The 17,957-nt window shown below is 40.7% G+C and overlaps 2 protein-coding genes across 4 annotated transcripts in view; one reads left to right on the forward strand and one right to left on the reverse strand.

The window, feature by feature from the left end:
- Nucleotides 1-13,548, reverse strand: LOC148329346 (uncharacterized). 3 transcript variants are annotated; one of them, XM_088307501.1, is made up of 8 exons: nucleotides 10,820-11,301; nucleotides 6,959-7,016; nucleotides 5,880-5,915; nucleotides 5,036-5,068; nucleotides 3,803-3,877; nucleotides 3,608-3,676; nucleotides 3,378-3,420; nucleotides 1-1,533 (listed from the first exon to the last, which is right to left on the reverse strand). In XM_088307501.1, the coding sequence occupies exons 1-8, from the start codon at nucleotides 10,973-10,975 to the stop codon at nucleotides 1,488-1,490; spliced, it is 516 nt and encodes a 171-aa protein (XP_088163627.1). In that variant the 5' UTR covers nucleotides 10,976-11,301; the 3' UTR covers nucleotides 1-1,487. The 3 variants fall into 3 exon arrangements, 2 of the variants coding, with proteins under 2 accessions (XP_088163627.1, XP_088163628.1); XM_088307502.1 differs by having other exon boundaries at nucleotides 6,959-7,013; nucleotides 10,820-11,299; XR_015845669.1 differs by lacking the exons at nucleotides 1-1,533; nucleotides 3,378-3,420; nucleotides 3,608-3,676; nucleotides 10,820-11,301 and adding an exon at nucleotides 13,438-13,548 and having other exon boundaries at nucleotides 3,853-3,877; nucleotides 6,959-7,013.
- fcgbp (Fc gamma binding protein) overlaps nucleotides 11,354-17,957 on the forward strand; it is a 16,882-nt gene continuing 10,278 nt past the window's right edge. The window contains exons 1-7 of the mRNA XM_088307500.1: nucleotides 11,354-11,511; nucleotides 13,827-14,951; nucleotides 15,038-15,372; nucleotides 15,466-16,045; nucleotides 16,112-16,701; nucleotides 16,776-17,319; nucleotides 17,396-17,937. Coding sequence (XP_088163626.1) covers nucleotides 11,469-11,511; nucleotides 13,827-14,951; nucleotides 15,038-15,372; nucleotides 15,466-16,045; nucleotides 16,112-16,701; nucleotides 16,776-17,319; nucleotides 17,396-17,937 — 3,759 coding nt within the window. The 5' untranslated portion in view covers nucleotides 11,354-11,468. The remainder of the gene's footprint in view (nucleotides 11,512-13,826; nucleotides 14,952-15,037; nucleotides 15,373-15,465; nucleotides 16,046-16,111; nucleotides 16,702-16,775; nucleotides 17,320-17,395; nucleotides 17,938-17,957) is intronic.

The following is a 17,957-nucleotide window of genomic DNA, read 5'->3' on the forward strand; positions in this document are numbered from 1 at the left end:
TTTCAACTTAAAAAACATTTATTTTACAACCATATCGGCAAATATTTCACACCAACTCAATGCTTTCGAGGAAGAAAGGTTATACATAGATCAATGCCATAATGCAAATATTATGCTTTGTAAATTTGTACATGAGAAACTTGGAAGAAATTCAAAGACACAATACTGGACTGAGCTCAGGTAACGTCAGATACAAATAAAGACATGCAGCTGCATGATGAGGGTTCGGCCAAATGATGTCTTGCTCTTTGGAGCTCTAAACAGGGCTTTAGAAAAGCTTTCAAAGTTAAGTATTGATACGTTGAAGCAACTGAAATGTTTTGAATATCATTAATCCTCATGTCCCTTTTGAAATGCTGACACTGCTACCAAGTGCTCAAAGGTGTGATCGGAAAGCCAGGCGGGATCTTATTTGTTTCAAAAAGTTTGATTCTGTGTTGCTTTTCTCAGAGAACGTCTCACTATACGACGAGGGGAAAGTGAAATGGAGCGCCCCATCCAATTCAACATTTTCTACAAAAAGCCACCCCCCCCAAATAACCAACGCTTAGTGTTGTCGAAATGAAAGCTTTGCTTCACAGGGAAGGATTGATTTCGGCTAAAACGACAGCAGGGAAACATCATGCTCAGTGTGGATGGAATGGAGGTATTGTTGCTTTGTTCCCCAATCCCCCATTAGTCTTTATTTGATTCATGAGATTTTCATACCCGGCCTTTTCTGCAACGACTGTGAGCCATTAACCTTCCTCCTTGGCAGTCACATGGCTATTTACAAGCTGCACAACAGTGCATTTTGAAGAGAGAAGTTTCCAAAACAAAAAGAGAAAAGGAAACATCCCCATTCAAGGCAGTCAATTAATTTGTTGCATTGAGAGTGAATGTTTGTCCTAACAGTTTGGGAGTGGCTGATAAGAATAAAAAAAAAAAAAAAATGGCTGAGTACATTTTATCTTCTATTGCACAGCTGGCTGTCAGTCTTAATGGGCCCGGGAACAGAAATTGTCAGACAAGCGACCAAGAGACGCAAGTGTGGACCTTTTTGCTGGCTTAGTTTGGATTAGCAAATTTAGTCTCAGTCAACGACCATTTCACATGGATAAGTCTACTCCATGTGTAGAAAATTAAATATTCTTTCACTATGCAGCTTATTTTTGCTAATAAAACACCAGGGGAGTTCTAGCAGTGCAAAAAAAAAATATCCTTTTAAAAAAGCATTAAGCCTATTTATTGCCTTTTGATTAGATTCCCAAAATAGGATCCAATTGGAAGGTTTGAATATGTTTCACATGTCCCTAAATTAGTTATTTGTTGGGTACAAACAGCAGGGACAAAAACAGTATATAACAGCGTTACTTATGGATTGATAGATGTTGGAGGAGCAATACACAGAGCTATTAAAGAAGCATAATCCTCGTAATGAGATGAAATTGCCTGGTGAGTCGCTCTCGAATTGCGTGTGTGATTCAGATTGGGTTCTTTTCCAGGAACTAGACTGCCCCTTTCTGGTCCTGCTCGGTAGGTACAGAGTAAATCCTAGTAAGACACAGAAAGGGAACAGTGTGGAGGGGAAAAATGATGAGACAGATGAGGTGAGATGGAGCAAAAGCAAACATGTCATCTTCGAGATATTTTTAGGCTACTTCTACGTTTAGCAGCAGGAGGAACATCCTGAGTGTCGGAACTCAGGAAATGCATGGCTGTGTCAAACAGCACAGTTCTGACAGGTGCACAGAAGCTGCAACGCCTCAAAACATAGATCACCCCGGGTGGGTCTGTTGATCCAACAAGCCAGAGGTTGCTGTGTGATTAAGCGTTCTTTCAGCAATGCGATCACTCAGCAGCAAACGCGGCTAACACACGCACACACAAACACACATTGCAGCCCCAGGAGGCAGCCAGTAATCCTGCAGAGGAATTCAACCCTTCAAGCTTGACTTGAACGTCGGCTCTACAAATTCTCCAAGATCGCTGGCATCAGGTTTGAACTTTGTAACCACACATTGACCCAAAATGAGGAGCAAATATTTATCTCTCCGAAAGAAAAGAAACACATTGCTCGCCACATTCAATAAAGTAAGTAAGGCTGAGGGGTGCAGCATTAAAAAAAAAATAATAATTACGTTATGTTGCATATTGATATTTATCCTTTTCCTAACTTCTAAATCATTCAAGATACTGTAATTATTTTGAGACTTATTAACATAATGAGTGTCTTCAAGTTCACATAGATAAATAATTATACTAATCATGGCTCAATAAAAACACCTTATAATTAAAGTAATTTGAGTAATTTTCTACAATCAATTTTAACCCATCTCTGGTCTAGACAGCCCTTTGTAGACAAATCTGTAATTTTAGGGACAGATTTGACGACAAATACAGAATATACGCAAAAGGTAGATCTAATATTGCCATTTAAAGAGCACTTCAAACAACACTACGTACCTTATGGTACATATTTGCCAACAAAAGGTTCAAATCGTCAGGGTCCTATATGCACCCTGTTTACAATTACACCAGAACCTTTTTGGAACAAAAAACATTGTTCTGTTTTTCTCAGGATATGTCCTCCCAACCGTTGCAGTTAGACTTAAGTACTGCACTGCCCAGTGTGACTACTTTGGCTTGATTCCCGGATGTTTTTATCCCAGCTTTTGAGGGGTTACGCGCATGTGACTGTAATATAACAAAACCTACACAGCTTCCTTAAAGACAGATTTTCTTACATAGAGCGCACAGAGAAAAACGTACACGCTTGTGTTGTTTCACAAGCAATTAAAAAGTCATTTCCAATATGTCCGCGTTAAGACTAATACACTGTTGATGTCTTTGCCTCTGCTTTTTTTCACACGCTGCTCAAGGCTGTTGTGCCGCTTGTATGCTGCAGCCGCACTTTCGTCATAAGGCCGTGGATGCTGTACCCTGAAGGTCATCTATCATGAGGTTAGCTGTAGAGCAGGTTAGGTCTTGTTCGATTAGGCCACACCAGCACAGTAGTGCTCATTGTCTTGAGGCTATTGTTTGATGGCTAAGATGGAGAAGCCAAGCATTGGGGAGTGTTCTAACGGTGACGCATGACAACCTCAGGCTGCAGTAATTGCTTAGCAAGTCCAAACAGGCTCGGATGGGTGGATACTGCTTCCATTTTGCCACCTGTTTTTTTTTTTGGGTGGTTTTGATGCTGCCGGTTTGGATAACGTGGGGCTATTTGGCAAAGGCAGCAGGGAAACTGTTAGCCACCAGACTGGTTTAGTCACCTGCAGGTTGACTTAGAGGAAAAAGTAGGGCACAGAGTTCTCCATCCGACATGAATATGGTCTATAGCAGAACTCGAGAACAGCTGAAAAAGAGCAATAAAATGAAGCTTGTGACCTTACCCTTGCTGTTGTTTGTGCATGCGGCGTCTTACTAACATTACAGCTGAAAGAGAGAAATGGAAAATGTCAGCGCTACTGAAGCTTGTTTGTTTAGGTGTCCAAATTTTTAAATGGCACACAAAATTGCAGCCAAGCGTTGTAAGGGCTTCCTCGCAGCGCATTTGTCATCAGTGGACTTGAAACACCCACTATTTCTCATTTCACTCGGTCGGGTTTGAACGTAAACTTACCGACTATTACTGCAACCGAGAGAGTCAACACACTCACAGCTCCAATGATGACAATCAGAGTGAATTGATCTGAAAGAAGATATATAAATTCATGTTTGACTATTAGCAAGTAGTGACAGCTAAAATTCTATCCAATGCTTACGCACATATTGAAAATTATAAGCACTCAGTTTCAACAGCCGATCGTTTACTCACCTGATGTGGCCTCTGCACCTTTGGTTTTATCAACAGATGTTCCTGAATCATTTCGGTCTTGGACCTCTGTAATCTCTGAAAGCGAAGAAATGACTAAATGTCACCTCAGCGGCACAGAGAGCGAAGCTCCTAGCTTATGATGAAGACCTTTGTTGATAAAAGCAGTGCAGCAATATGTTGCCAAAGAAAGATGTCTCTTTCGGCTGCAACAGGGAGTTATAACAAACACACTAATTGCACACATGCAAAATGTTTCCGCAGATCCATAAACCCAGAGAAAACCACAACGTATTTGGCAAACTGAACAATAAGGCTTTCAAGTCTAAGACATGAAGGCACCCTTTTTTCTGATGACCATCAAAGGGCCTTTAGAGAAGCGGGAAAAATGTGTCATTGCAATAACAGACAACATATATATACAGCAGATATTAGATATTTTTTCTATTATATCAGTATATATTGATCAAATTAGTTTCTGGTCTGAAATACAGGGTTTATTTTAGCCATTACAGTAAGTTTGTTATTTGTGTAGCTGATGGAGATGAAGCATGTTATCTTTTCTGACGTGACAAACTAAATATTCTACATTCACTACCAATACATCATTTCTCTAACACCACATCCATGTCCATCTTAACATGCTTTCCAAATGAGCGTAATAGTGTCGTTGCCTTTGCAACAAAGTAAGTAACATCAACAAGACAAAGGCACGTTGGTGTTATTTCCAAATGAAGTGAATAAGAATAAGAATGTGGGTGTACGCTAAATGCGGGCTCAGCAAGTGTAAACGAGGAAATAGTGTCCATTTGCACGTAGGTTGCTTTGAACAGAGCTCTAATTCCATCATATTTCTATCACAGACAAAATGAGGAGTGACACAGGGAGGCGCACTGAGGGGATGAGAATGCCAATGTTGATTAGTTGACCCGCAGGCAGGATGGCGGAGATGTTGAAATGTTCATTGGCCTTTTGGCACAATAGTGAGTGCCCTTATAGGGAACTAATTGATTCTATTCAGGACTTAATGGAAGATGGGGGTGAGGGGGTGACTGTTTCACACATCCCATAGGTCGAGAACAACCTGTACTCAAAGCTTGATGACGATAACTGCCGAGGGCACAACCTTCCTGTAGTCTCCCTTGGACGCCTGCCATTACACTGTTTGCATTAGTGACGCATACCACGCCAAGTCTTACTTCCACTATTTACTCTTGGGAACTGAAATCCACTCACCATTTTCCCCAAATAAATCCTCGTCATCCTGGCCTGTGGATAAGAGGAGAAAATAGATTCAGATATTACACTTCACAATAGCAGGTCACATGGTCTCGTGGTACACATGGCTGACTTTTACGCGGCCAGCGTGGGATCGATTCGGGCTCAGTGGCAGCAGGTGTGAATATAAAAGTCTATATGTGCCCTGTGATTGGCTCGCTACAATTCCATGGTAGAGTCGGCCTTTCACTCAGTACATTCGGGTAAACTCCAGCTGATCCTTAACAAGGTACCGAGTAGAAAATGGATGGATAAATTGTAACATTTATCACAATAGCAATATAAAAAAAATTCTAAATTTAGAAAATCATGAGTGTAGGATATACCTGTACAACTTGATGAATACAAGAACTGTCAACAATGCTGCTTTTATGTTGAAAATATGACTATTATTATTATTAATAATTATGTTGAGCTCCACTAACCACTGCCACCAGCTGCTGAGCAGCAGGCCTATAATAAAAAAGTTTATAGATAATATTAAAAAGTATGAACAATATTATATGGGCCGCTTAGTTTCTCTCACTCAGCAGTACGCCCATAATAACAATAATAACATTATTAATAATATTAGGGAGTATTTTAAACACAAAATTATCGAAACACACAAACATATATTTGATGTGAATTTCCAAGAGAAATTGGGGAAATTGAGGGGTCTGGGATGAAAAAAAATTTTAAAAATGGGTACCATTTCACAACCCTCTCATAGCATCTTGGCAGCTGTAAGACTGCCTGTTTTATTTTTCATGTATTTTTCCCCCAGTAAATATAATGTAAGGTAATGTAATGTATTACATACCATCAAAAGCTGATCCTTCAATCTCATCAGAAAAAACTGTGGAGAAGAAGGCATTAATTCACAACAGGCTTTTTAATCAGTTTGGCTCATGAATAATTAATCAATCATTGACATGCATACAGATATAAAGTAGAATGGATATAAAAAGTCACAACCCTCTTCAGATGCACTGATTCATGATATAAATAATGAGACACAGACATGAATGAATTTTTTTTTTCATAATGTGACCTATAACCTGTGCAACAAAATCAACTTTATCCAAGTTAAAAATAAAGTGGTTGCACAACTGTGCGTCCCTGCTTATAACTGGGAAGTGGATGTGTTCTGATTTAACCAATACAATTCAAACAAATTATTCAACACACACCTGTCAACCATTAAAATTCACTCAGAAAAACCCCAAACAAATTTGCTTTCTAGCAGAAGCCTGGGGATTGTGTGCTAAAACTGACTGATATTTCGAGCTGTTCATAATTCCCTCCACCTTTCTAAAGGCCCCAATTCCAGCTGAAAAAAAAACACAGACCTCAAGTATGATTGCATCACAACCATGCTTCACTGAAGGGACGGTGTTGTTTCGGTGTTGAACAGAATCGAGTTTCCACCAAGCATTATGTTTGAATTATGGCAAAAAAATAAATAAATAAGTTTGGTTGGGTGATTTTGTTGTGGTTCAACAAAACAGAATTGAAACTTTTTGCCCATAATTCCTAAAAGTAGGTTTGGCACAAGAACACCATACCTACGTGAAGCATTGCAACGACTGTTTTTTATGGAAAATGGTTCTAAATTATTTATATTGAGCAAATATTTTAGATCACAAAAATCTGTAATTTGAGCAGGGTTGTGTGTACTTTTTATATTCACTGGATATGGACTACAGCTTGCATGCGTTGTCACTTCCTTGATACCAATTCATTTGTGCATTATAGCCTTTAATATTATTCTTGCATTGTTTCAGCCGGGTGTAAACACCACATGCAGTGCTACCGTACGGGAGATGAGGAAAGCATGCCGGCACGCGGAGGATGATTACATGTTTATCAGCTGCTCGTGCCACAGAGCTGAAAACTCACCAGTAGCGGTTGACAGCAGCAGACACAGGAGCAAAAATCGCATCATCTTCAAATGCTGCTGGGGAGAGCGAGAGGAACCAAGTTTAAAAATATCATATTCAGTCATTGACGTGTGTAAAACAAACCTTGTGTTTTTGGTTCAGACGTGGAGTGTGATGGAAAGCTTCACCGATGCCTGTTATTGGTCATGTTTGGCACCCTGAGAGTCTGTATCACGTAAGCAGCCAGTGGAAAATTAAAAAGTCCTACTTGTGTTGTTTATACTGGTCTGAGGGTATGCACGCTACATTGCAACTTGAGGTGCGTGCGAGAAGCAGCGAAGGAGAGCCTTATTTCCCACACTGCTCAGCAAAAAGAAAGAATTCCGTCACAGTCAGCTGCCAGCAAGAGGCTATTTGACATTGTCCTGTCCTTTGTGTCTTATGGGCCACATTTAAATGATTTCCTAACAAAAAGGAATGGGAGAGAGGGTGTATTGTTTTTTTTCCATGCAATTTAGAAAAGACAAAGTACCTATCAGGAGAGCAAAAATGTACCATTCACAAGCATGGGGAGAAAAAGTAACCGTAACTCCGCGCCACAAAGATGTAAAACACAGCTGTTCCACGTGCTGCCAAACAAAGCGCCAGCTGTATCCAACACAATACACCGGTTGATATTTTTAAAATCGGAAAACATGGGAACGACCTCTCTTCCAGTGGAAGTCCCAGACGAAGCCTCTCTGGTGAGACCAAGTCATTGAGTTTTGCATGGGATCAGGAACCAATACTCACTCATGCGAGTAATACAGAAGGAGCTCTCTCACTGACCTTTGTGGCCACTGGTCATTGTTAGCTATGCCCATTGTGTTTGGTTTCCTCCGCTGTTAATGACTACGTGGAAAGAACCAATGTTACACACATTACATCCATCATAGAGGCGGCAGTAACAGGTCGTTGCTCATGAGCACCGGCGGATAATACTAATTGCACAGGAATCTAGTTTGAAATTACTTTTTATTGATTACTTGGTGAAATAAAGCGAAAATGGACAGACAACAACAGACAAAATAGTACTGTTTTTAATTCGACTTTGTGTCTGCTATAGCTGTTGTCATCTGCAAAATTCCGTTTATCTCCTCCGTGAGTCTGCAATCTAATGAGTGCAGAGCAGTTCACATAAACATTATGTGCTAAATTAGAACTGTATCACAAACTATTAGGTTGGCCATACAGGAAAATAAAGACCTTAATCACACAACAGATGTTGATTGGGGAGGGTGTGTAGTGGGGGCTGTTCCAGCCTCTGGAATAGCTGCAGGAGCTCTCCAAAAGGAAACAACATAAGAAGCTACAAATAAAAACTGCCTTCAAATTGCTTTTCTGAGTTGCTTTGCCTGAAATAATAAGCGGATCCAATTTAGGAAGTATTTATCAAACCATTGCCTCTGTATCAAAATGGCTCCTGGTGCCTGCAGCATTTTCAAATTGGGTAATATATTTTCATATAATTGAATGGTGAATGAATTTACTTTTTCATACAAGACCAAATTTACAACATATAAGAACCATGGGCTTGCTTACGAAGACGAAATACCAGCTGCCTGGAGGACATAATAGAGATTCAAAGATCAGAGAAGCTAAATCTACAAATCATTAAACGAGGGAAGGGAGCAGTGCTGGGAATTTTTAAATTGTACCAAACAGTGCTTTTGTAGTTTTGATTCCTTTTTGTTCCCCAGCCTAGTTGTCAGGATATTAATCAGTTCAATGGGTGGATGATTTAAAAATATATAGTTTCATTCATAATCCAGCTTTCACATCTGGGAAATATGTTATTTATGATTGGTAGATCATTTTATTTAAAGTTTAGCATTTTAAGTCCAATGAATATGGTAATAATAATGAATATAAATGGTGCAAAGGTAAGTGATGAAGTGCCAGAGGTTAAAAACACAGAACAAACAGGTGACCTCGCCACTCCAAAAAAAAATGTACGTTTCATAAGCATAAAAAAAAACCCAACATTTTAACGGGTTTAGGATGAACATTTACAACAGGGTTAGAAAGAACTTTCTGAAGTAACGTTTCTCAAAGCAGCCCACAAGCAGCCCTCCAGCGGTGTTAGTTTGCAAGGCCCAGTAGTAACTTGAGCACAGTGTTTGTTCTGAGATTATGTACCTAAGATATACAGCGATTGTGGCACAATATTTGCAAAGTATTTTTTTAAGTAATGCTTATATATATATATATATATATATTTTTTTTTTTTTTTTTTTTATATATAAAAGTGTCAAAATTATAGATAAAAGTGTCAAATGTGAATGTGAAGCCTCACTTTATGACTGAGTCACTTTATTGGAGAAAGGTCTACCCTGGACTGAAATTATTTCCGACTATTCGTCCTCATTTAGGTCACATACGAGCTAGAGCATATCACAGCTAACTTAAGGTAAGAGAATATAATTTAAAATATTTAGAAAAAGGCAAGCTCACATTTTTTCAGTTGATGCCATGCAGCCTTCATAAACGAGCCGGATAATGAAACACTACTCATGTCATTTGTTGAGCCTCTAAGAGGATACACGTACATCCTGCACTGCCCCCGCTACTCACTCTCCCTGCATGTGTGAAGATGTCAGTCATTTGCATGCACACCCGGATGCCTGAACATATCAAACAATAGGTGCACATAAACGCTAGCATTTTCCCCAAACTTTACCGCCCAAAATAGCTGCAACTAGGACATGCAGACCTCCAATTGACTCTTCTACATATGGAGACAAAGCTCCAATGTACTATTTAGAAAAACACAGAAGCACAACAAGGTTTCAAGTTTTCATCATTCACACTGGAAATGTTCTGTTAAAGTGCTCAACCTACTACATTGCACTAATTCTAGATCTCCAGGTTCCAGAAAGTGACACATTCATGTCAAAAACAAATTAAGTAAACAAAGAGATATTGGCATTTTGGCATCCAGTGGGAGTCCGTTTGCACAAAACAGAGGGACACTAACTCAAAATTTGAATGCCCAGTGGTCGTACACTTTGGAAAACAGCCAAACATTTATGAAGACCTTGTCAAATAATCCTCCTTCCTGCATGGCGTCATGCAAAAACATCAGCCTAAATCATTTGTAACAGCTCCAGCTGTTGTGATATGCTCTATAAATAACGTATAGTATTGTATCGTATTTATCAGTGTACCGCACAAAATCAGAATAAAACCGTTAACACTCAGCAGGATGGAACACCACATCGCAACTTGGGTTGTGCTAATACATACCAAAAGTGAAGTTAATTGAAAACACAAATAAAAGTCAAGTCGGTCCCAGTGAAATATCATCAATATCGATCACATGTCAGGGGCACATACATGTTAGATTTGAACAAAAACAATAACAAAATAATTTTGAGTTTCAAGAGCAGGAAGCCTGCCCCAAAATGGAAAACAATGCTATCAAAATCCGCCAAGGCGGATGATGAAAGATGGACACAAAAATGGTCCTTGGGTCATATCCAACTGCTAAAAGATTCCATAAACATCAGCTCACAATATTGCATCCTGTAATCATGCATGCAGACGGTCAAACAAAAGAGCACCAAATGATAAGCTACATGGCTGAGATACAGACTTAAAATAAAAAGAAAGAAACTCTTAACAGAGATAAAGTGGGTCCTGTCTGACCTCTGACACCTAAGAGTGAAGCTGCTGATACTACTTGGTAGATTTTATAGCGCATAATACACAAAGGAAGTGTTCTGCAGTTACAAACTATCATTACTATGAAGATGTAACAGTAATAAAAGGAAAGAATACAAAGAAAAAATTATTTCAAAGGATCACGCGGTAAAATAAGCAACACCTGCAATATACATACCAATACAGAGAGAGAAGTGAACTGGATGAAGTGCATCCCTGTTATGCCCCTTTGCTGTGTGCCATTAAGAATGACACACTCCCTAAAGCTGCAGCCCATTTCCTTACAGGAATCCGCTGCATTGTGAGTCAAACTTGGACGAAAGTTTGCGCTCATCTACCAGGATGGGAGGGGAGAGGACGAGGGGATTTACGCAGCCGATTTATTAGGCGCTGGGTAATACCGCTTTCCGTCAATGTGTTGGTGCTGTGGAAACTACCGCGACGGTTTCCTGCCTTTTCGGCGAAAAAGTCGCCCCAACTTCCGGTAACGTTCCAGGCAGTGAAACTTGATATTTGTTCAAGTTTCTTTGCAAATAAAAGAAAACAAAACAAAGCAATACAAACGTGGTTACAAAATCTGTTTTTTACGTGTTGCGCACTGTAAAACAAAGTCACTATTGTGCTTGTACTGACACGAAAGACAACGGGCCCTTATCATCATGACGTCCAGCTGCTGACTCGCGATAACCTATAAAACCATATCAGCTGCAGGTGCGCTAATTGACAGCCAGTGCGAGTGATCCATGGCGCTTGCATGAAATCCTTCATCTGCCTTGAAAGTAAAGTCAATTAGCCTGCTCCTATTTTGTTGTTCTAGTGCAGGAAAAATGCGGCGTCTACTGCTGCTTCATATGTTCTTGGTGTGCCTAGGTAAGTAAATGTTTAGCACGGTACTTGAAACTTCTTAAATACAAGGCCTTCTAAGTTAAATGACACTTCACTATACTGAATGTTCCCACCAGAGAAATGTCACAAACTAAGGTAGAATAAAATTGAACAACTATTTTAAAATTTGTTACGCTAAATTCTTAACACCTGTAATATTATGTTGGGCTAATTATGTATATCAACATAACTAAACCATGTATTCTATTATTATTATTGCAGGTGTAGTCATCAATCTAGAGTAATAAAGTATTTGTAGTAGTAAAAGTAATAGAGTATTTGGCACATTTTTCAGAGTAAAATAATACCAAATGATATATAGATTTCATTTTCACCTTTTTTTCCCCCCTCAATTCCCCTACCTATTCATGTCTTAATTTTGTATATCCCAAAGCCAAAAACACTTTGCCAGCTAGTGCTATGCTGGCTGTTAGCCGACTGAGTTGTAATGTCTTAATGGCTAATTGCGGTTGACTTTGGCGAAATACCTGAATCATCGTCCTTTAAATTTGTTTGCCGTCTTTTGATGCTGTCGGGAGCTTTCATAGATGACACTAGAGCAGGCATGGGCAAACTACGCTCCTGGGGCCACATCTGGCCCATTAAACGTTTTAATCCGGCCCGTCGAACTTGACAAAAATTAAATGAATAAACCTTGTTAATGTTTTATTTTCTTTATACTGTGGTTTTTTCAAAAATGTATATAGTTGTAATGCTTTTGTTCATTAATTTTTTTTTATTTTTTTTTTCCCCCGATGAGGTGAGGTTACCAAAACACTCCATCCATCAGCTCCTGGTCCGGCCCCTCTGCCCCGCCAATCAAGAAGTTTGCCCACCCCTGCACTAGAGCATATATGCCATAGTTTTTCTTAGGCCTCGATATTATGAAATTGTTTGTAGCTGGATTGTAAAACCACACTTGTCATTTAAACCTCTTGAACTGATTGCTTCTGTACATGTTGGATGGACTTTCCTAGAAACAATAGAATGGCATGTTTTTTTTTTTGTCGTTTTTTAATTTTCATTCAGAACATGCAGTTTCTTATACCACAGGGGTCTATAAGTCTTGTCCTCAGGAGCCCTAACATCCTGTTTTAGAGGTTTACCTAGATCCAAGACAGCCAATTCAAACGAGGGCTTGTGCAAAGCTTAATGATGAGCTGATCATTTGAATCAGGAGTCAAGTAGGTAAAAAGATAAAACAGGCTGGAAACGGGATCCCGAAGACCAGACTTGGAGAGGCCTGTTGTGCCTTAAGGTGACATGAAAGGCATTTTGAACATGCCGACATGTTTAAATGACAGATGTATTCAGACTTTTTTTTTTTTTTCTTCGTTTGCTCCTTAAAGCTGGTTGTGACTTAGTGACAATGAAATGTCGGTTACAAGTTGACAATCGTTGAGCCATTCATTTAAAATGTTGAATTCGGTCACGTCACTGATCCATGCAGCAGCCACTCAGACTATATTCTGCGTCTGCATCGTTGGGTTTGTTTCTTTTCGCCCTCACTTAAAGCAGCATTCAAGTCTGAACAATTCCTTGCCCGCCCACGCAAATTTGTCCACTTTTGAGTGATGTTGAGGCTGTGCCTGTATTCTAGCCTTTGGAGCCAACCAAAATTAATATTGTACTGTCTGTATGAGACAACTTTTTATGAACCTCGGTCTGCATTTGATTAAACTCTGTCCCTTAAAAATAATGCAGCACACCTCACAAACTATTGAATCACATTTTCAGCCGTTTTAACTTGCACAATCAATTAAAAACTGGAATAGAAGTAATGTTTTTTTCCCCTGTACAGTATACATTTATTTTTGTGCCATATTGTAAGATGCTTTGTATCGAATACGGTATTTCATGCAAGTAAGCCCCTCTCGCAACAGAGCATGCACATATAAAATTCCAACTTACATTAAAGTTTGCTGTAGTGCAGGATTCTCTATGCACTGCTGGTATGCTCTCACTCTCCCACAGATCCTTGTTATCATAGAAACTACTGGAGCCGGTCTGCACATTTAATACAGGTGTACCCAGTCAGGAACTAGGAGCATGCACTTCATTGGCTGCTCAGCTGGTTGAAATTTGACACCACACCTCTTATCTCTGCTTGCACACTGGGAAACCTGTATAACTCTGCACACAAGATGTTATCAGACTTTTGCAAGTGTGGTTTACGGTTGTAAATTCAACTGTTGTCACAATTGCCTGTCCTGGTCATGTTTGCTTTTATGCAGGAACGCCTTCATTTGAATTGTTTTTCAACTTCTGTACAGTACAATGAATTTTGTTCTCCTTCTTAGGACTCTCTGGGGCTGGTATTGGTCGGAATTTTCTGATGATGTTCCCGCCTCATAACGACCCCACAGCTAATGCTAGCCGCCAAGTAACGATAACGGCGACTGGTGTTTGGACTTCAGTGACTGTGAAAGTTCTGCAAAGTGGCTTTACACACAGCATCTCTCTCGATGCCTTTCAATCTCAGACTATTCACCTACCTTCGTCTGTGGGAATAACCAGTGCTCGTTCCTCCTCCCTCCTCAGTATAGCATCTGTACAGCCTGTTGCAGTTCTTGCGACATTCTGCACCCAGACTGGATGTGCACATAACCGCCTTCATGACGTGTCTTCCTGGGGGACTCATTACTATCCAGTTACTCCAAACTTCCCAAATCAGAAATTTGTCAGCGAAATGGTAGTCACCACCTCCAATCGAGAGACATCAGTGGAGATCTTCCTCTCAGGGGATGTGGTCTTTAATGGATCTTTATACTCTGAGGGAAGTTTCCTTAAGTTGCATTTAGGGTTGTTTGAAAGCATCTACCTCCAAAGTAATTTCAGCCTCTCTGGCTCAGAACTTTATGCCCAAGAATCCGTGGGAGTCATAGTTGGTTTGACCTGCAAAAACCACACATTGGGGAACTGCCTGTATGGATTTTCAGAACTTGAACCAGTTTCTCTCTGGGGTTATGAATATTTTGTGCCTCCCTTGGTAAATTCTGGAACAAGTCCCAGTCTCCTCTTAGCTTTGACAAACATCAACTCTAAACTGGAAGTCACCACTAGAAATGGGCAGATGAGTGTCTCTTTAAAAGCAGGGGTTATGAAGACAATCCCAGTTTTGCCCTTGGATGAAGTTCACATCTTTAGCGACTTTCCTCTCCAGCTCGTTTATTACCGACATGATGTTGAACAGCGCGCTTCCACTCTTACTGCGCTGCAGTCTATGGAAGATGTCTGTCAGAATGGGCCAACATTTGATGCAGAAATTGATTCTTCACCGCCAGATTTAAATATCACTTTTTACTCAAACAGTTTGAGCAACTCTGCTAAATTCACTCATGAGGGCTCCGGCTCAACTTATGCAGATGTGGGATACTATCTGAGCACCTTGAACAAAGAGTTGCCTCCATCACTGTGTGACAAAAGTGAGTACTGTATTTTATAAATGATTTCATTGTTCGAATATGCCATTGTGCCTGTGTGCTAACCCTTTTTTTCCCTTCTGTGTCAGATATATCCTCCTGTGATAACTTGCAATGTGGTCACAACCAGCAGTGCTCCTTCAGAAATGGACATCCATTATGTTCCTTGAAAACTAAAATATGCTCTGCGTGGGGTGATTCTTATTATCGCAAATTTGACGGAAAACATTTTGTTCTCCTGGGAAATTGTAATTATACATTAGTGCAGAACACTTGTCCAGGCATAAATGCTTCCGCCCCACTACAGGTGAACATAGCCAGAGCATACTTGAATGGTGCCACTGTCGCCAGCATTCACAGTGTGGAGATAAAAATCCAGGGTTTTAATATATCCATGTTTAAAGGAGAGCGCAATCAAATCAGGGTAAGAACACTATTCATTATCATTGAGAGGGGACAAAAAATGACAATGAATGTCTGTAGTCACTTTTTTTTTTTTTGCCTTTGAAATTCATAGGTCGATGGACATGGCAAAAACCTGCCTGTGATCTTGGGTAACGGAATCCTAAGATTGTATCCAAGTGGTCAGAGTGTTGTTCTGGATACCTCCATAGGCCTGACTCTACAATATGACTGGGATCGTAATATCCAGGTTGAAGCACACCCAGAGCTGCATGGACTTCTGTGTGGCCTTTGTGGAAATGCCTATGACAGCGCTTCAAATGACCCAATCACTTCTATTGGTACTGTGTCCAAAACTATGGATTTCACCCTCCCTTGGGTATTGGCCAGCAACCCGTCTGCATGTATTGAAGACTGTGGAGATGGCCCATGTGAAGTGTGCAGTACCAGTCGATCTTATCCTGGCACAATTGGCAACCCCAATGAGACTAATTGCTCTTTACTGAAGAGGAAGGATGGACCTTTTAGTGACTGTCACTTCTATATTGATCCTGAGCCCTTTGTTCGTAGTTGTGAAAACAACCTGTGTCTCGGTGGCGCTGCCAGTTCGGTGTGTAAGGCATTTGCGGCCTATGCCAAGATCTGCCAGAGGCTTCGGGGCCGGATTCAAAACTGGAGAGCCATCGCCAATTGTCGTAAGTTCTAAACTGCTTGATGTGTACCTTGTTTAATGAGAAGGACTAATAAGTTTCTTTTTACAGGTATGACTTGTCCCATAAATAGCCATTATGAGGTGTGTGGCTCAGCCTGCCAGGCAACATGTGATAGCCCAGATAACCACCATAAATGCTCCCTCCCTTGTTTGGAATTGTGCCAGTGCAACAGGGGATATCTGCTAAGTAATGGCAAGTGTGTCTTACCCAGCGCGTGTGGTTGTGTTCAAAATGGCTCCTATTATCTTCCCACAAAGACCTTTTGGATGGACCAGCAGTGTCAAGAGAAATGTGTCTGCCAGCCTCAGTCCAAGACAATTGTGTGCTCACAGTCTCGCTGCCAGGCTGGAGAAGTCTGCATGATTTTAAATGGAGTCCCTGGATGCCACACCGGTAGACCCGGGCTTTGTGTGGCCCAAGGAGATCCTCATTACACCACATTTGATGGCCAAAAATTTGAAGTTCATGGCAATTGTAGTTATGTGCTCACATCACACTGTCCTAGTTGGGGCAGCTTACCCGACTTCAGTATCAACGTTCAGAACCATGTCAAGACAGCGGTTTCTTTCCGACATGTTGAAATGTCTGTTAGTGGTTTTTCCATTGAGATGTCGCATGAGTGGCGTAGCAAGGTTATGGTAAGTACATTTATTTATTTTTGCAACACAGCGTCTTAATAGTTTTTGGCATTTAATTAATTAAACTGTTTCAGGTGAACGGTTTGCTGCTGGCCCTTCCTTCAGTTTTGAGCAAAGGCAAAGTAATGCTCTACCTGAAGGGACAGTCGACGTGTATTGAAACAGACTTTGGTGTTGTTGTGACATACAGCCCAGACATCTTGACTGTCACAATGCCCAAGGTCTACGCTGGTAGTCTGTGTGGATTGTGCGGGAACTTTAATGATGAGCTACAGGATGACCTGCTAACAGATTACTTTAATATTACACAAAGCATCAGACACTGGAGAATCAGCCCCGAACAGGAATGTTGGGATGTGCCCATGAGCACCTCAGGCTGCAGGCCTCGAGAGCAGAATCTTTATCAGGGAAAGGATTTCTGTGGGCGGTTAATAGATCCTGAGGGGGCATTCCAGAGCTGCCACAAAACAGTGGCCCCACAAGATTTCTATGATAACTGTGTTCATGACCTCTGCAATGGTAACCAGACTACACTGTGCCAGATTCTGTCCCGCTACGTTGCAGTCTGTCAAGAAATGGGCGCTGCAGTGCATGAATGGCGAGATTCCAACTTCTGTTGTAAGTAATAATGTATAATCCTGCATTTTAGGACTCCTATTTGGAGTGTTTACTTTACTGACCTTCTCTTCCTCAGCTGTCACCTGCCCATCTAAGAGTGAATACCACCTCTGTTCGACTCACATGTTTGCCTGTGCCCCAAACCAAAGTCCTCTTTCAAAAAGATGCAAGGAAGGCTGTTATTGCCAGCCTGGGTTTTTCCACAGTGGTGGGGAATGTGTACCAAATACTGAATGTGGCTGCAGTTATAATGGTATTTACTATGAAATTCATGACAACCTTTACCCCGACGAGAACTGCCTTCAGTCCTGTGTGTGTGTGGGCCGCAATCTAGTGCAATGCACAAGCCACACATGTCCAGCTGGAACACAGTGTGTGATTCAACATGGCCGTCGTGCATGCCGTGCCTCACATTTGAAATGCACCATCATGGGTGGCAGACACTTGCGGACGTTTGACGGACATCGCTTTGATTTCAACATGGGAAATTTGCATTACCTCTTATTAAAGTTGTGTGATGAACCTGGGCTTACTGTTGCTGTCCATGGTGTGAAGCTGCACCTTACAATCCATGAAATGAATGTCACTCTGTCTAGAGAGCATTTTGGAAAAGTTAAGGTAAATGGCTCCAAATTCGT

Source organism: Idiotropiscis lumnitzeri, chromosome 10, assembly GCF_059441095.1.
Source record: "Idiotropiscis lumnitzeri isolate Australia: NSW breed Sydney's pygmy pipehorse chromosome 10, RoL_Ilum_1.0, whole genome shotgun sequence".
In the NCBI taxonomy this organism is placed as follows: Eukaryota; Metazoa; Chordata; class Actinopteri; order Syngnathiformes; family Syngnathidae; genus Idiotropiscis; species Idiotropiscis lumnitzeri.

Coding starts and splice junctions, on each gene's coding strand:
- LOC148329346 (XM_088307501.1), bottom strand. CDS start 10,975: ATGAGCGCAAACTTTCGTCCAAGTTTGACTCACAATGCAGCGGATTCC. Junction 5,069..5,879: donor TGAAGGATCAGCTTTTGATG/GTATGTAATACA, acceptor TCTTATCCACAG/GCCAGGATGACGAGGATTTA. Junction 3,878..5,035: donor GGATTTATTTGGGGAAAATG/GTGAGTGGATTT, acceptor CTTCGCTTTCAG/AGATTACAGAGGTCCAAGAC.